We start from the raw sequence: 15,561 nt of genomic DNA, 5'->3' as shown, positions 1-15,561 counted from the left end.
TCCGGACAGGAAGTACTGGTAGCGCATCGCAGGGTCGTAACACTGAGCGGCATCACAGAGGCTGGATATGATGTCGCCCCAGACCTCGGCCGACATGCCCTTGGCACGCTTAGTAGACTTCAACCGTTCAATCATCTGTAGAGGAATCTGGAAATAAACTGATTGTGGAACCGGGTCCGCAGCGTCTCGAAGTTATCAATCTGCGAGTACATCCACCACTCTTCGCCAGCCTTCCCTTTTAGACACTCACGGAAAGCGCTCAAGCGAAGAGCGTCATCCAACCCTTCCGTAGCGCGTTCGAAAGCACTCCAGAATGTTCTGGCCTTGTCTACCGAGGCGGAGTTTGAGTGGAACGGTTGTATCATCCGTACTGCGTTCTTGATATGCGTCGGCATTCCATAGCGAGGTTGACCCAGAGGTTGACCGAATGAGGCCCCAAAACCGTACGGGGGGTAGACATAAGGATAGGCTGGTCCGGAATAGCTCGCCGGAGCTGGGCCTACTACAGAAGGCATTCCTTGAGGAAGTGGCTGACTCTGGTTCGGGAACGGTCCTCAGCTAAGAGGTTGTCCCCCGCCTCCACCGGGTGGAGACGGGCCCCCAGGCTGCAACGGTCCACCAGGTGGAGACGGACCCCCAGTCGAGAGACCCCAAGACGAGGGAGCCGACCCAGTAGTAGGAGTCTGGTGGCTCTGCATTGGAACCGCTGTTCCTGGAACAGTTGGTGGCGCGGCCGCCGGTTGGATCGGGGGGAAGGAGTCACGAGTGGTGTCGTTGGACCCTGGGACGGCACCCGAGGTCCCCAGTAGCCTTGGATAGAGTGCACCGGTGTTGGGATCCTGGCTGGAATGTACCACGTCGGGGGCGTGGTGGTCCTCGCGTCTGGAGCCGAGGCCGGACGGCCTTAGGTTGGAGCCGTTGACCAGCTCGGGAGTGGAGCGGTCGAATACCCGAAGCTGATCCCTGCAACGGCGGACGGGTCCGCAATGGTACAGTTCTGGTACGACGGGATAGCGGTCCTCACGCGGGTAGTCTGCGGCGTCATGGTCGCTGTCGTAGTCGCAGGTGTGGCAGGAACCCCTGCTCCACCTGGAGTAGGTCCTTGCGTAGCGTACTGCGGCATTTGATGACCGTAACCGTAAACCGTTCCGGAATTCGGGTCCAAAGGCGGGTTCGAGAGGTGGTGGCCCCAGTTGTCGCCCTGGAGCGGAGTCGTCGGAGCCGCAGGGTCTCCTCCCCATTGGTTCCAATATTGTATCTTCGGGTCAGGACCGAGAGGGGTGTCGGCCGTCGTTGGGGCGCTCGAGACCGGATACTGATGTAACGAGGCCTGGTCACCAGTAACAGTAGGAACCACAGCCGGTGTCTGGGTTCCGGGGCCCAACGATCCACTTTCGCCGAATTGAGGCGGGTTCGCAGGATCCAGGATGGTTGGAAGGCTTCCACCGAGGGCAGGAGCGGTCTGATTAACTCCTCCCGTCGACAGGGAAGGAGTGTTCGTCGCAGCCGTAGGCGCAGCGGAAAGCCCCGCTGCTCCGGTTATCGTAACAGAGGCGTGCGGAGGTAGCACGGTAGTAGCACGCACATGCGAAACAGGTTCAACTCGTGGCGCCGGCTCGGCTTCGGAACCCCGCGCCGCCTAGCGCAGCACTTGCGATCGTACGGCTCCGAGCCCAGCGGGAGTTGACAGGTCAGGCCGGTTGGGGTCAGTGAATATCGGTCGAGGTCCATCCTGACCATCCACCTCTTCTGTAGTCGCTCGAGGGAGTTCCGTCACACCTTGTGAGGGTCGACCTCCCTGCCCTTCCTCGGAGGTGAGGAACACTTCACTCACCGTAGGGGTGTCACCGAAGCGCTCGTTTCCCTCATCAATAGAATCCATTGTTACTTCGTTCACGTACTCGTCACTCGAAATTTCGGTATTTGGGTACAGTACGGGCCCGATCAAGGGGACCCACTCCAAAACCCAGCGCACGGTCTTTTAGTCTCCAGTAGCAGCAGCCACCGCTCGTTGGAGCCGTCTCGTTTCGGTCTGAACTTGAACACTTGTCACACTTAGCGGAACGCTTCCTAGCAGACCCGTTTCTTCACGCAGTAAGTGTAGCCGTCCACGCTGGTCCTCAGGCTGACTTCTCGGGCCTTGTTGCGCCTACGAAGCCGAACTAGACAGACGTCACGGACCTTGCTTGACCACAGGAAGTCGCTACTCCACACAGACACCTCTCGCGGCAGCCTACAAGCCTCTCGAGCTCACTCCACTCAAGGCCTTCTCCAGCGCACGCGTACCCTGCTTCTCCACCTAATGTCGCGCACCCTCCCGCCAAGGATCGGCCGTGAGCTGTTCGGGGAGTACAGTCAAGGGTGGTTGGAGCTCGGAGGGGCTTTTCTCGGTAGGTGCAGGAAGGAGGCGGCGCTAAACGAAAATGTAAAACAATACTTTGTTAGACTTCGTTCTTAGCGGGAAAATGTTTGACTGACAAGCAACTGCGGGCGTCGGCCTCGGCCGCGCACGCCCATAAGCATGACTCCTCCTCCATTCTACTCACCGGGGCACCCTGGCGTGCCATCCTTCCTTGTTGCGACACCTCCTCCATCCTGGCTCGGGGAAGCACCGTAGCACGTCCTGACACCCGTCCTCGACGCCACCATGCTAGCCCTGGAAGCTCCCGTCGTCGTCGTCGTCGAGCCCAGCTGAGATCTGGGTCTCGCGTCATCTTTCCGGGTGACTCCTCACAAAATCGGTACGCTGTGCCACTCGGGTGTATCCATTCGTAGCTGTAGCCATCGGACGAGCGAGAGTCACCCCAGACGGCCTCGGCGCGGGTCTTTCAGAGTCCAGGACCAGCGAAGACCCTCCTGGAATGTCACCCAGATTCCCGGGTACGGGACACCACGCACAGAGTGTGGTGGCTGCCTTTCTACCATCACTCTTGACGAGTCTCGATGGCTCATATGCCTTGGTGACGCCGTGCTGTCACGGTCGTCTCACTTCGAGACCTGAATCTAACACGCCCACTCCGAAATCACGTCCTCCGGAATATGGGCTTGGTCATGCCGATCATGTCGTTCAGCATTTCAAATCTGTCGCTTGCTAGCGGCTTTGTGATTTGATTCGACGGGTTGTCGTCGGTCATCATCTTCCAGAGCTCTACTGCCTTCTTCACGACTTGATCGCGAACATAATGCCAGCGCAACTCAATGTGCCTTGTGCGGCGGCTATAGGTAGGGTTCGTCGCCATCACGAAGGGTGCCTGATTGTCAATCCCTTGGCATAGCTTTACCGTCATCTTCGGGAACACTTCAATCAGCACGTTTTGTAGTCCTTGCGCCTCCATGCAGGCTTCGCAAGCTGCAACGTACTCTGCCTCAGCTGTCGACTGCAACAATAGTTTGGCGTCGGGACGCCCACGATGCTGCACCTCCAGCCATGCAATGAACGTAGCCAAAGAAACGTTTTCTTGTATCGGGGTTGTTGCCCCAGTCAGAGTCACAATAGCCATCGATCAGTAGCGTATTGTTCATCTCCTCCATTGACTTGTCTCTAGTATTGACGATGCCTTGACTCTTGGCGCCCACCAGATAGCGTAGCACTCGTTTGGCGGCGCCAATTGCTGCTGCGTTGGGCACTGCATATACCGTCTGAGCTGCCCGACAGCATATGCTAGATCCGGTCTGGTGCACGTAGCTAGATACATCAATGTGCCTATCAGCTCGCGGTAGGAAAATTTCTTGCTATTGTGCGGCTCCTGTTTGCGTGGGGCATTGTCCGTGTCTTCCACGATCAGTCGCAGAGTAGTCTCCATCGGAATCCGACTCGCATGAGCCTCGTTAAACCCGAACTTCTCCAAGACGTGCTCGCAGTACTGCGTCTGATGGATCTTAATCGACTTCTCATTCTGCTCAATTTCCACGCCTAAGTAGGTGCTCAAAAGACCATGGTACTTAATACCGTAGTCCTTGTTCAACTGCTCGAACATCTTCTTCTTAAACCCCTCGTCCTTCGTTGCACACAGTATGTCATCGACATAGAGCAGGACGATGGCGAACACGCCGTCGTGTTCGTAAAAATACAGGCACGGCTCCGTGCTGCACTGCTTGAAACCGCATCGAAGGAACCACGAGTTCACTTCGGTATTCCACTCTCTACCGGACTGCTTTAACCCGTAAAGAGCTTTGTCAATCACGTACGCCATGCCTGCTTCATCGCATGGGTACCCATCCAAGTCCTCCAGGTACTGCTTTATACCCAACACCGCATTGCGATATGCGGTGTTGACGTCGCCCTGGTAAACCGTCAGCTTCAGTTGCTTCGAAAGCGCAACGAATAGCCGAAACGTAGCCATTATTGCGACTGGGGAGCATGTCTCCAAGTAGTCAATGCCTGTTCGCTGCTTATCGCCTCTGCCGACAATGCGTGCTCGAAATTCTATGATGTAGCTAAGGTGGTCAACCTTCGCGTCGTAAACCCACATGGGCTTCAGCAGCTTCTGTCCTTTTGGCACTGGTCCTTCGGAATCATCTTCAAGACTCCTTTTGCACGCAACGCAGCTACTTTTCCCTGCCATCTTCCCAAAATGGTGCGTACTTTGAACGTAATGCTTCTCTACGGGTGCGCGGGATCTTCACGTCACTCATACGGATGCCGTTGGTGCCACAGCGATCGGCATGCAATGCGTTAAATGCAGAGTAGACCAGGAAGTCTCCGAATCGTTCTGGCCGGCGTCGCTCATTCGATTCACGTAGTTCATCTCCACGCCTCCTTCGTCGCCCAATTACAAAGTCCTCAGCAAGAGCGAATTCTCTGTGTCCAACCTCATTCTCGTCAACAGGGTCAAACAGGCAATCATACTCACTCTGCTCGTACGAGCCATGGTCCTCCGTGTCCACCACCACAAGGTCCGTGATGTGGTCCGTGGACTCTCTGTAGTTCTCGTCCTCATCAGTGCCAGGTTCAACAACTACTTCATTTTCTGCTGCTTCGCGATCGTCATCATGTTCTTGGTCAGCACTGCTCTCAGCTTCGACCTCCTCATCTGAGTCACGCGGACTGCTTGCAACTGCAAGGTTGGATTCATTTGGATTTCCTCCAGCTGCCTCGATCTCGTATGCTTCTGCACTACCATCATCTGCATCGGCATCTACTTCATAATCAGTGAGAGTGTCTGCATACTCGCTCTCGGCTACACTTCCGCCCTCCTGCATTTCCTTGAACGCAATATCACTCTCGTAGTCCAGAAGTGGTTCATCACTTGCTGCACTCTCAGCATCTAGATCAAACGGCGTACTGTTATGCACCATGGCATCCCAGATGCGACGCCCATCACTCGAAAGTTCATCGGATTCAGCATCCTTCATTGTGAATGTCTGGTGGGTGCGCTCGACAGGATTTAATTGCGAAGCGTTTGGCCCCACCTTGGTGTCCACAATGCCCCTCGTCTTGTACCACTGTTCCATAGCTCCATTCAGAACTGTTGTCCTTTATCAGTTAGGACTTACCGTACTAGTGTGTCACCTTCAACTGTGTCTTCCTCCTTGGCATCAACTATCACTTCACGAGTCACTACTTTGCTCACGTGAACACCGTGCTGGCGTTCTGCCCACGCGATGTACTCCTGCATACAAGGGTTTACTTTGTCCTCTGTACGCGACTTCAGCAAGTACGTTGTCACGAAGCGTGAGTACGCGGCAATTATAACTAACACAGCACTATAGTGTGTTCCATTTTGCATCCCAGGGATCAACAAGTCTGAGAACACTAAGTCATAAACCCGCTCGACGTCACGATCAAGCTTATTGCGATAAGTCTTGCATCGTTGTTTTCCAAAATGGCAATCAACACAGTCCACCTTTCCACGCTTCTTCAGCATGATACCTTTGGCCAGTTCACGGTCGACCATCAGGCGAATGTACTCAGGGCACGAGTGAGCCAAGCGCTTGTGCCAAACATCAATGTCTTCATCACCATCCGTCACAGCAAAGTTTGCAACTACTTGTTGTTTCACTGCAACTTGCTTCTTACTGCTCACTCTGCCTCCTACGTTGTGCGTTTTGAAGATCCAATGGCGATGCTCATGTGTCGTTCGGATCACCTCTGTGTCGTCCCTCGACATGCCAAGTCCTGGTCCCACGACATCTTGAACCCTTGGTCCAAAGCTAAACCAGGTGAGAACAAGTTGCATCCGGCGCCAGGAACGTAAACTACTCCACTGTCTCAGCAGTCTTCGGGACCTGAATCTAACAATAGCTGTAGTTTTTACAACGAAGCGAAACATCTGCGTTGTGCGGTTGCTTACTTTGTTTTCACTGCAGCAGCAAAAACTTCTCCAAGCTTGTCAATGGCAAACAAATCTTTCGCTGCCTTGAGAACTTACTTGCTGCCTCGGTTGCTCTGTGGCGTAACCATGCTTGATTTCAGCGCAACATCATTCGTCGACAGTTTGTCTCGACCAGAGTTCATGTGAGCCTCAGTACTCAGAAGATGACCGGCAGAGTGACATCAGACCGATGCATGATCGATGTAACAGTTCTAGACAAGCACAGTTATTAGCCATAAAGCACTTACACTTCCCCAGGGGCAAGTAGTAGCATGAGAATTTCAGGGATCGCGATCATGTTGGGCGGATGAACTTCATATGTAAGCATCTTGAGTGCAGAGTTGTAGGACGAGAGCATCTACTACTACAAAAATCGAAATTACATGCATGATGCATATTCCCGATACCGGCAAGAAAAATAATGTGACCCTCCCTCCCTCCACCCCTGAAACAACCGGGCTTTCTGATTTCTTTGTATCTATGGGAGAGCTTGAAGTTTGGACTCGCGCTCAGTTGCAAAACTGTAGATCCCTTACTGGTATTGCCAGGTTAAACCATCATGGCGACCGCAAGAGCTTCTTCAGGCTTGTTTATCGCAAACAAATTCTTTACAGACTCCATTGTTTCTTCCCCGCCCCGTTTAGCTGCGTAGTAGATGGTATAGGCTTCCAATGTTAAATACAACGGATCATCCTTCGGCTGTATCAAAACATAATGCCCATGTGGGATTGTCAACGAACGCCCGACAATCTCCGGGTTCGCCTCTCTTGCCATCCAACTATTGAATACATACTTCTGCAAGTTTTCTCCAACTTTCTTCAGGTCGGGGGTTTGCTGGGCCCATTTGGAAAAGCATCGCAATGGACGAGTCCAACTCATCCGGGTGTTTAACCATCAGGGAATTGCACGTTTGAAGATCGGAATACCTGCCGCCTGGGCTGATTTTGTATGCCTCGATGAATCTAAGCCACTGCAGAAACTGTGAATTGTATGGCCACTCTGCGTCGCCAAGATGCAAGATGTTGAAAACATCCTTTGGTGTTTCGCCAGACTTCAGCCACGCCTCATTCAGCAGCTTGTGAGAGGGCGCAGAGCAGCGAAGTCCTTCTTGCCGGGGAGTTTTCGAAGCGCCACAAAAAGTGTAACCAGTTCTTCGTCTGAATTTGTCGTTCGCAGCAGCTCGAACATTCGGCTGTCGCTGAAGGCAGATAAACCTTTCTTGGCCCTGTACTTCTCTACGTGCTTCATCCACTGGTGAAATGTTGGGTTGTCGATTGCCACTCCAGTTGAGTGTAGACGTAACGCCTTAAAGGCATCGTCCGGGTCTTTATGTAGCGCCAGGATCACCTAGTTAACCAGGTACTGAGTGGATGATGAGACCTTCTCGGAAACGGTAGATAGCCCGGGAACAGTAACTCTCTCTTCGTCGTGGCTGATGACCGCGTCATCCTGGATCCTCAACAGTCTTTGCGTCGTAACTGTAGCCTTATCAACGGTGAGGTCATACAGCGCAATCTCACTTTTCCAAAGACCGCTTTGGTCGGAACCCACGCGAGCCTCAGCACCCACGAAAAAGTCGAGCAAGACAAGGAGCCCGACAAACGACGCGCTCATCGGTGCCGGCTCAGTTTCTTGGCTTTTGGAATTTCCGGGTGTTGCGTTTCGAGGTGAATTTCCCAGTGAGAGGTGAGTCAACTCCGACCGAGATGTGCTGTAGAATTGCGCTACAAAAAATATGGAACGACTTATTCGAAATATAAATATCATTGTTTTCAATTTTATGAATATGTTTTTATACATCAAACCCCTCTGAAACAGATCACCTGGAGCACCGTAAAACACACTATAGCTGCCCGAATACTGGTCTCGTCGCCGTACAGATCTCCGCTACCCTTTGAAGCTGAAGTAGTCCTGCGGCGGCGGCCCGTCGCTCAGCTTCTGGAAGTGTTTACGCACTATGTCGGGTTTCCTTCACATTGCGTTAAGGAAGCAAGACCCGGAATGAATCCTACAGGAACAGCAAGGGCGAGCGTAACAACTACTGCTTAATGCAATATGCTATCTTGTATCCTGATTGTTTGCGTATGTACGTGTTCCAATTTAGACGATAGATTTGGCAAAAGAAGGCTAACTACTAACGCACTGCGGACTGAGTCACCGCACGCGTCCTGCCAAAAGATCTCGTCATCAGAAGCTGAGTCCAGCTCTTCGAACTGTACTGCTATCGTCACCGCAACCTGGTTGCAGCCACGTAGGGCGGTCACATTGCGGCCGCGAGCGCAAATTCAAGGTGGTGGTGTGCAAGTATGGGGCCCCACCTAATAGAGCGCGGTGAGCAGATTTTGTCCGATACAAAACGGCAGTGTTTAATTTCCGTACTTACACGAATAAAAAATGAATAAATATTTTATTCTATTTTAACGATTTTTTTAAAAAAAAATTTACCATCCCTGTACAGTATGATACGAAAAACCACGCCATCATTGTTGACACGAACTGAATAACTTCCCGTCTAACATAAAATGATCTCGATGCAAGATCTTGCAAAATAGTTGCGACATGTTTCACATGGCTGCCCGTATTTATAAATTATTAGCAACACTGTACACTGTACACTGTACACTGTACATATACTATGTTGCTACATACTTATCCTGATCATTGATAGCGTGGGTTTGCGGTCTGATCATGCGCATTGTCTGCACTTGATAACCGTGTTATGATCAAAGAGGAAAACTTGAATTTGTTCTTCACTCTATCAGTGGCGAGTTAGCCTGGATTCACTACAATGCTTCGAGGTAACTACCAAGATAATGTAAATTGACTCACAAGAAAGTGCATCTATCGAGTGCGATATCATGTGCCAAACTAAGGAGAATCGGATTTCGTGGAGCTCACCAACTTGGTGACTAAGTGGCGACCACAAAACTAGGTTCAACGTTTTGCTTCGGCGCGCTGTATACATGGTGATGGGCCACCCGATGGGGTAGTGTAGTGGGTCTAACTTGACTCACTACTTTGGCTTACACGTTGCGCTACGTGTATGAGGAAGCGTAAGTACTTAGTAATTACGTAGGTTTATTATATTGAATACACAAGTATAATGTAAATCAAATAAAGACTGTTGTGACTTAGATTAGGTAAAATGAGAACTGTATTGTTCGTAAATTGATCTTCCTCCTAAATCTGCTAAAACTGTTATCATCTATGGAAGGGGTTGACAGCGGCTGGTTGTCAGAACCCCGCTAATATGCATGTCTCTGATTGGTAGAAAGATGCTGCTTTCTACCAATAGGATCTTTGGGTATATGTGGACCACTCATTGTGGTGGCCCACTTCAATGTATCCATTGGTGTGACTTACACCAATGTGAGGAAGTATCTAAAACTTTTAACATGTATTTTATCTGTTAAATTCACAAGTGGCTTGCAGCCACTTGTGCGTGTAAGCTCGTTACACCATCCCTCCTTAAGGTTAGACGCGCGGGGTCTCCGCACGTCAATCTTCTGAATTGACCATTCGTCAGTTCTCCGCGTTTGGAGAAGAAACCCGCGCTCATTCCACGATGAACGCGCCCCAGAAGAAGAACCCGAAGGCGATGGAGACTCATCTCTCCATCGATGACTACTTCGAACGGCAAAAGGCGAAGTATGGCGACGTCGTCGACTTCGACGACGACGATGAAGACATGGAGGACGAAGAGGACTCGTCCTCAAAGCGCAAAGACTCAGTGTTGAGCGAATCGCTCGACCCCCACGCTAAGGACATTCGCCCGCGTGAAGGGGACGAATCGGACGCTTCGAGTTCGAAGCGATCGCGTACTGAGAGTGATACCCCACTCGCTTCCGCTGGGGCTCTCAGTACTCCGCACGCTGCTGCTGCAGCGCGTGATGTTAAAGCTCAAAGCTCTCCGCGCGCTTCGCCTGCAGCGCGCGATCCGTGGATGCCGTCCGCGTCCGAAATCTCGGACGAGCTGCACTTTGATGCGGAAACGCATCAAAGGCGCTATTACTACATAGGACGCTTCCATGAGCTCCGATGGTTCCAAAGCAAGAAGACATCTTCTCGCAGCAAAGTGCCCGAGTGGCAGGCACTTTGTCAAAGTTGGAGTGCTTTTGTTGAGAACTTCAACAAGAAGCCGAATGCTTACCGTGATCGGATTAAGCAAGCGCGTGATCGCTTCGAGACGTACTCGAAGCGTGAAAAGCTGGAGCAACTTCATGTTGCTGCTGAGGAGGCAAATGTGCCGTGCGCTGTGCCCGAGGGCTTTCAGTGCACGAAGTGTTTCCCAGGCGCGGTCCGCTTGAGCGACCGCGACCTGAACGGGTACACGTCGTTCCGTGTGCCCGAGAGTCTCAAAGAGCTCCGTGCTAAGTTCTTAGCACGTGAGGGTTCGGGCGCTGGCGATGATCGCAGCGCTCGCACTACTTCCGCTGCGCCAGCGCGTAGTGCTCTTCGTACGCCCTCACCATTTCCGGAACGTCCTCCAGCAAGACGTTCCGCGGCTCCCATGTATCTCGATGGGGAGGAAATCCTCACTAACGAAAACGAAAACGAGCCCCTGGAGGGTTCGCTTTCGGGATACCCTGGTCAACAATCCGCTCAACAATCCAGCGGGTTGAGCCGCGGGCGTCACGGATCGGCGGTGGGAACACGCCCCGGGTATGATCAGCCCCGGGCTGATCCGTACACGTCTCTCCACGACCGGGTGACCGCCGTGGAGCGTCTACAGGGCGCTGAGTTCGCCGCCCTGAAGCAGGAGGTGGCGAACCAGAAGGCCCAAGTCGCGGCGGTCTCGCAGACCGCCTCGAATATCCAGGTCCAGCTGGGGACCCAGATGAAGGGGTTGCTCCAGCGCGTCCGCGCGCTGGAGGAGAGGCTGCTCGTCGCCGAGGCCAAGTCCTCCGCTTCGGCCTCGGCTCCTGCCGAGGCTTTGGGTCAGCCGAGCTAGGTGGCTCGTGCTGCAGGTACGGCTTCAGCCGTCCGACGTAAAAGGTCGGATGGAGGCGCATGCTAGACAGTATGTCTAGCGTGTAAGCGTTGCCGTGCCGTGCCAACACAGTGAACGACCCGATGAAGCGCGGAGCAAGCCTGCTTGCTCCGAAATCCGAAACTGCATGTTTAGGCAGATTTTGAGTAGCTAACAAAACCAATGAACTAACTTTGAATTCATTTGTGTTGCCTCTGCCCACATTGTCTGTGTTCAGCTTCTGTTGATCAACAGAAGCTGCTATTGCATCTTGGACAAACCGAATCACGGCTTGTCTTTTGGTGATGAAACTGATTGCATCCGAGCTGAAGTCATTCCGCTCGCTCTCCGCTAGAGTCCCGGCCTCTGCGTCGTTCTTCGCGGTGTCTGCGCCCTGCGCAGACCCGTGGTCGTTGGCCTTGTTGTTGGGGGAGTCTGCGCCCTGCGCAGACTCATGTGGTTTGTCCATTGTTGCAGCTGACACTGTGCAAGTGTCAGCGGTTTTCTGCGGCTGCTGTATTGCAGTCGTAGATCCTCCCCCACTTAAAGTGGGAGCCATCACTCCGAGTAAACTCGGTAGGCGTGGATGCCGCATGGCATTCACGTAGAACGGTGTATGCCCGGTCGAGGCATGCACTGAGTTATTGATGGCAAACTCTGCCTTCGATAAACACTCGCTCCAGTATTGGAACGAGTGAGCGTAGCTCTTCAGAATGTCGACGAGCACGCGATTCACGCGCTCGGTTTGACCGTCCGTCTGCGGATGATCCGCAGTCGACATTGAAAGTTGGCTCCCAAGAAGTGTAAACACTTCTTGCCACAGGCGCGCTGTGAAGCGCGGGTCTCTGTCCGACACGATGTCGGTCGGCATGCCATGGTGTTTGAACACCATGTCGACGAACAGACGGGCCGTCTGCTTTGCGGTCGCCTCTGCCGGCACCGCAGCAAGATGTACCATCTTGCTGAAACGGTCGACGAAGACCACAATACCGGTATTCCCTCCGCTGTCTGGGGGAAGACCAAAGATGAAGTCCAATGACACGGACTTCCAACACTCCTGCGGAGTCGGTAGTGATTGCAATGGAGCCTGCGCCATTCGCGCAGGCTTTACGCGTTGGCATACCTCGCAAGCACGGATTACTTGCGCACCCACTTATACTGGTGGTGCCAGTAGAAGTCGCGTGTGAGAAGGACGTAAGTCTTCTCACCTCCGAGATGTCCCGCAGTCGGGGCATCATGATATTCGTACATGATCCTGAGTCGCAGGTCATGATCATTCGGCACGACAACGCGATCCGCGTTGTCGTCGACTGCATTGTAAAGCAGTATTCCGTCGTGCACTCGAAAGCGGTGTGCACGCGCACGAAGGTGCTTGGGCAGCTTCTGACGAGACTTATCAGAAGGCGCTGTGCCATAGGCCAGCAAGAGCTTCGTGACCGCGTCGTGCGCGTACGCGGCCTTCACATCGTCCAGCAGAGACGATGTGGGTTTGCTCGATCGCATGATGGCAATGACATTGACGTCGGCAGCTTCTGCGTAGTCCGGCCGACGTGATAACGCGTCGGCCACTACATTCAATCTTCCGGGTTTGTATTCGACCCGGAAGTTATACTCCGCAAAGAATGAGAGCCATCTCGCCATTCTCTGTGAAATGTGTGGTGACTTCACTGCAGTGCGTAGTGGTGCATGGTCGGTGTAGATTACAAATGGTCTACTTCCAAGCAAATACACTCGGAACTTGGTGAGTGCGTATTTCATGGCAAGAAGTTCCTTGTCATGTACCGGATAGTTGCGCTCAGCTGGCTTCAGCTGACGCGATTGGTAGTAGACGACACGATCACGGCCCTCGTGATCGTGCTGCATCAACGCGCATCCGATCGGGAAGTCGGATGCGTCACACACTACGTGAAATGGGCGATCTTGGTCAGCCACTGCCAAGATCGGCGGCTCAGTCAAGCCCCGCTTGACTGCATCGAATGCCTTTTGGCAATCGGTTGTCCACTTCCACACAGTTTTTTTCTTAAGAAGTTGTGACAGCGGGCGGATCTTGCCCGCGTAATCCTCCACGTACTTGCACAAGTACGTGGCCAAGCCAAGAAACTGCCCCAGTTCCTTGACACTTGAAGGCGTTGGCCATTCATTGATCACTCTGACCTTTTCCGGGTCAGGGCGAACACCATTTTTCCCTACGAGACACCCGAGGACGGGTATCTCGCTTGCCCCGAAGATACACTTCTTCAAGTTCGCGCTGAGCTTATGTTTTCGCATAAGCTCAAGTAGCTTCCGGAGATGCACCCTGTGCATCTCTATGTCGGTCTTCCCGTCCACAGCCCGGCTGTGGATGAATACATCATCGAAGTAGCTCGGCGCGAAGTCGCGCACCGAGCGCAACAAGTGCGTCACGCACCTGTTGAAAGTCGCAGGGGCGTTCTTAAGCCCCTGTGGAATCACTAGCCATTCCCAGAGCATGCCGCTTGGCGTGCTCACAGCCTTGAGAGGGGTATCGCTCTCACGCATTAGGATCTGATAGAATCCGTCTCGCAAGTCGAGAGCACTGTAAACGGTGCTCCCGGCCATCGCATCGATGATGACATCTTTTCGTGGTATCGGCGTCTGCGCCGGTACCGTCGCATCGTTCAGCTTCTTATACGCATGAACGATGCGCCATCCGCCCTGTGGCTTTTTGACACAGAACGTCGGAGCACTATACGGGGACTTTGATTCCCGCACTTGTCCTGCTTTGCGACGACTTTCAAACTCGTGCTGAATGCCCTTATCCTGCGGAAGCTCCGCAGGAATCTCTTCCGGGAGTACGTCTTTGTACTCCCTCAATAATTCGTAATAGGGACTCGACTTTAACGAGTCCCAACCTTGTTCCTCGAAGCGCTCTCGCTTCGTCTTCGCACTGAGAGTATCTTCTCTGTCAGTGGTACTTCCCATGAAGAGTTGTCTCAGCTCTTCGCTCTCGCTCTCCGTTCTTTCGCTGTTCGAAAGAACGCAGACCTGCTCGATGCGTCCATCGTGCAAGTCGCGTGTGAAGCGCTTCCAGCTCGTGGCTGGAGGCGAAGTCAACTCCGACGCCGTCGTCGGAGGATTAGCGAGTTCCATTTCACGATACTGGAATCCAGTATCGGTGCGCGTCAAGACGCTTAGCGTCTCGACGTCCGGCGTCACCGCCGCAGTCTGCTCAGCAGACTGTTCTCGTGGTGTCTCGGTCCCGGACCGAGACTTGCGCAGCGCTCTCCGCATGCGCCGTTTTCTTGTTGTGCGGAGCCCCGCTCCGCACGGTTGTTCTTTTGGTCCAGGCCCGGCCGTGGACAGTTGTTCGCCGGCGGACCCTGTCCGCGGGCGCGCGATATCATCAAGCCCGGCTTGATCGCATGGCGCTTCGTCGTGCAGCCGGGCTGCACGACAGCATGCAAATTGCGTCAGTGCGGTACGTTTGCAACCGTCCGCACTGTTTGCAGCGTCAACTCCCGGGGTTGACACGCCTTCGTCACCTCGACGCCAATCATTGGCGGAGCCCCTCATGAGCGAGGGTGCGTTGGCTCCCGGAGCCGACGCGTCATTGTCGACCTGACGTCTTCGGGTCGGTCAGGGACTGTCCCTTACACACTTGAACGTGGGTATTGGTTCCCGGAACCAGTACATCTTTTTTTTCTGACGTCGGCAGCATTGCCGACGTTGGTCTCACTTGTGCGCGCCCTCGCGCACTTCCTGGGCACTCCGGTACAGCAGCATTAAGCGCTGTCTCGACTGGTGTGCCGCGCGCACCTGCTGGTGCGTGCGCTGCGGTAACAGGGTCATCGCTCTCTGTTCCGCTGTCGCAGCCGAAGCGCACGAGCGTGCGCTTCTTCCAGTCTATCACCCGATCATGCCGTGCAAGCCACGGCATGCCCATTACCACGTCGAACTTATCGTCCAGGTCCAGGACGATAAAGTGTTCTACAAACACTCGTTGTTTGTACGAGAAGCGCGCATTCACGACGCGCTTCTCGGTCTTCACGATGGCACCTGTTGCCAGTCGTACCCCCAGAACACTTCGAGGTGTATCTACCTCCTCGAAGTCAAGTCTCGACAGGCTTCGTAGTCGAACAAAGTTGTTCGACGCGCCTGAGTCTACCAATGCTCGAAGAGAGTCACTCGCTCTCTTCGAGTAAATCTTCAAGATGACTAGGTTCGGCCTGTCATCTTGTTTCTTGCAGCGAGAGCTAGTCTCACTGAGGGCTGCAGTCCTCAGTGTCGCGTGCCCAATGTCGGCATGCGTGACTGCATTAC

General features: G+C 53.5%; 2 protein-coding genes across 2 annotated transcripts; both read right to left on the bottom strand.

The window, feature by feature from the left end:
* Positions 1-2,355: 2,355 nt before the first annotated feature.
* On the bottom strand, positions 2,356-4,343 carry IUM83_15633 (Integrase, catalytic core protein; the record flags this gene model as incomplete). The annotated part of the gene is made up of 3 exons (XM_067940466.1): positions 2,356-2,413; positions 2,547-2,555; positions 3,694-4,343. The coding sequence occupies 3 exons, from the start codon at positions 4,341-4,343 to the stop codon at positions 2,356-2,358; spliced, it is 717 nt and encodes a 238-aa protein (XP_067790649.1).
* Positions 4,344-4,548: 205 nt separating this feature from the next.
* Positions 4,549-5,355, bottom strand: IUM83_15632 (Copia type Polyprotein; the record flags this gene model as incomplete). The annotated part of the gene is made up of 1 exon (XM_067940465.1): positions 4,549-5,355. One exon carries the CDS (start codon positions 5,353-5,355, stop codon positions 4,549-4,551), a length of 807 nt encoding a protein of 268 aa, XP_067790650.1.
* Between the last annotated feature and the right edge of the window lie 10,206 nt (positions 5,356-15,561).

This window comes from Phytophthora cinnamomi (assembly GCF_018691715.1).
Source record: "Phytophthora cinnamomi strain GKB4 chromosome Unknown Contig45, whole genome shotgun sequence".
Classification (NCBI taxonomy): domain Eukaryota; phylum Oomycota; class Peronosporomycetes; order Peronosporales; family Peronosporaceae; genus Phytophthora; species Phytophthora cinnamomi.
Note: the sequence above shows the minus strand (reverse complement) of the source record. Positions and strands in the feature narration are given on the sequence as shown.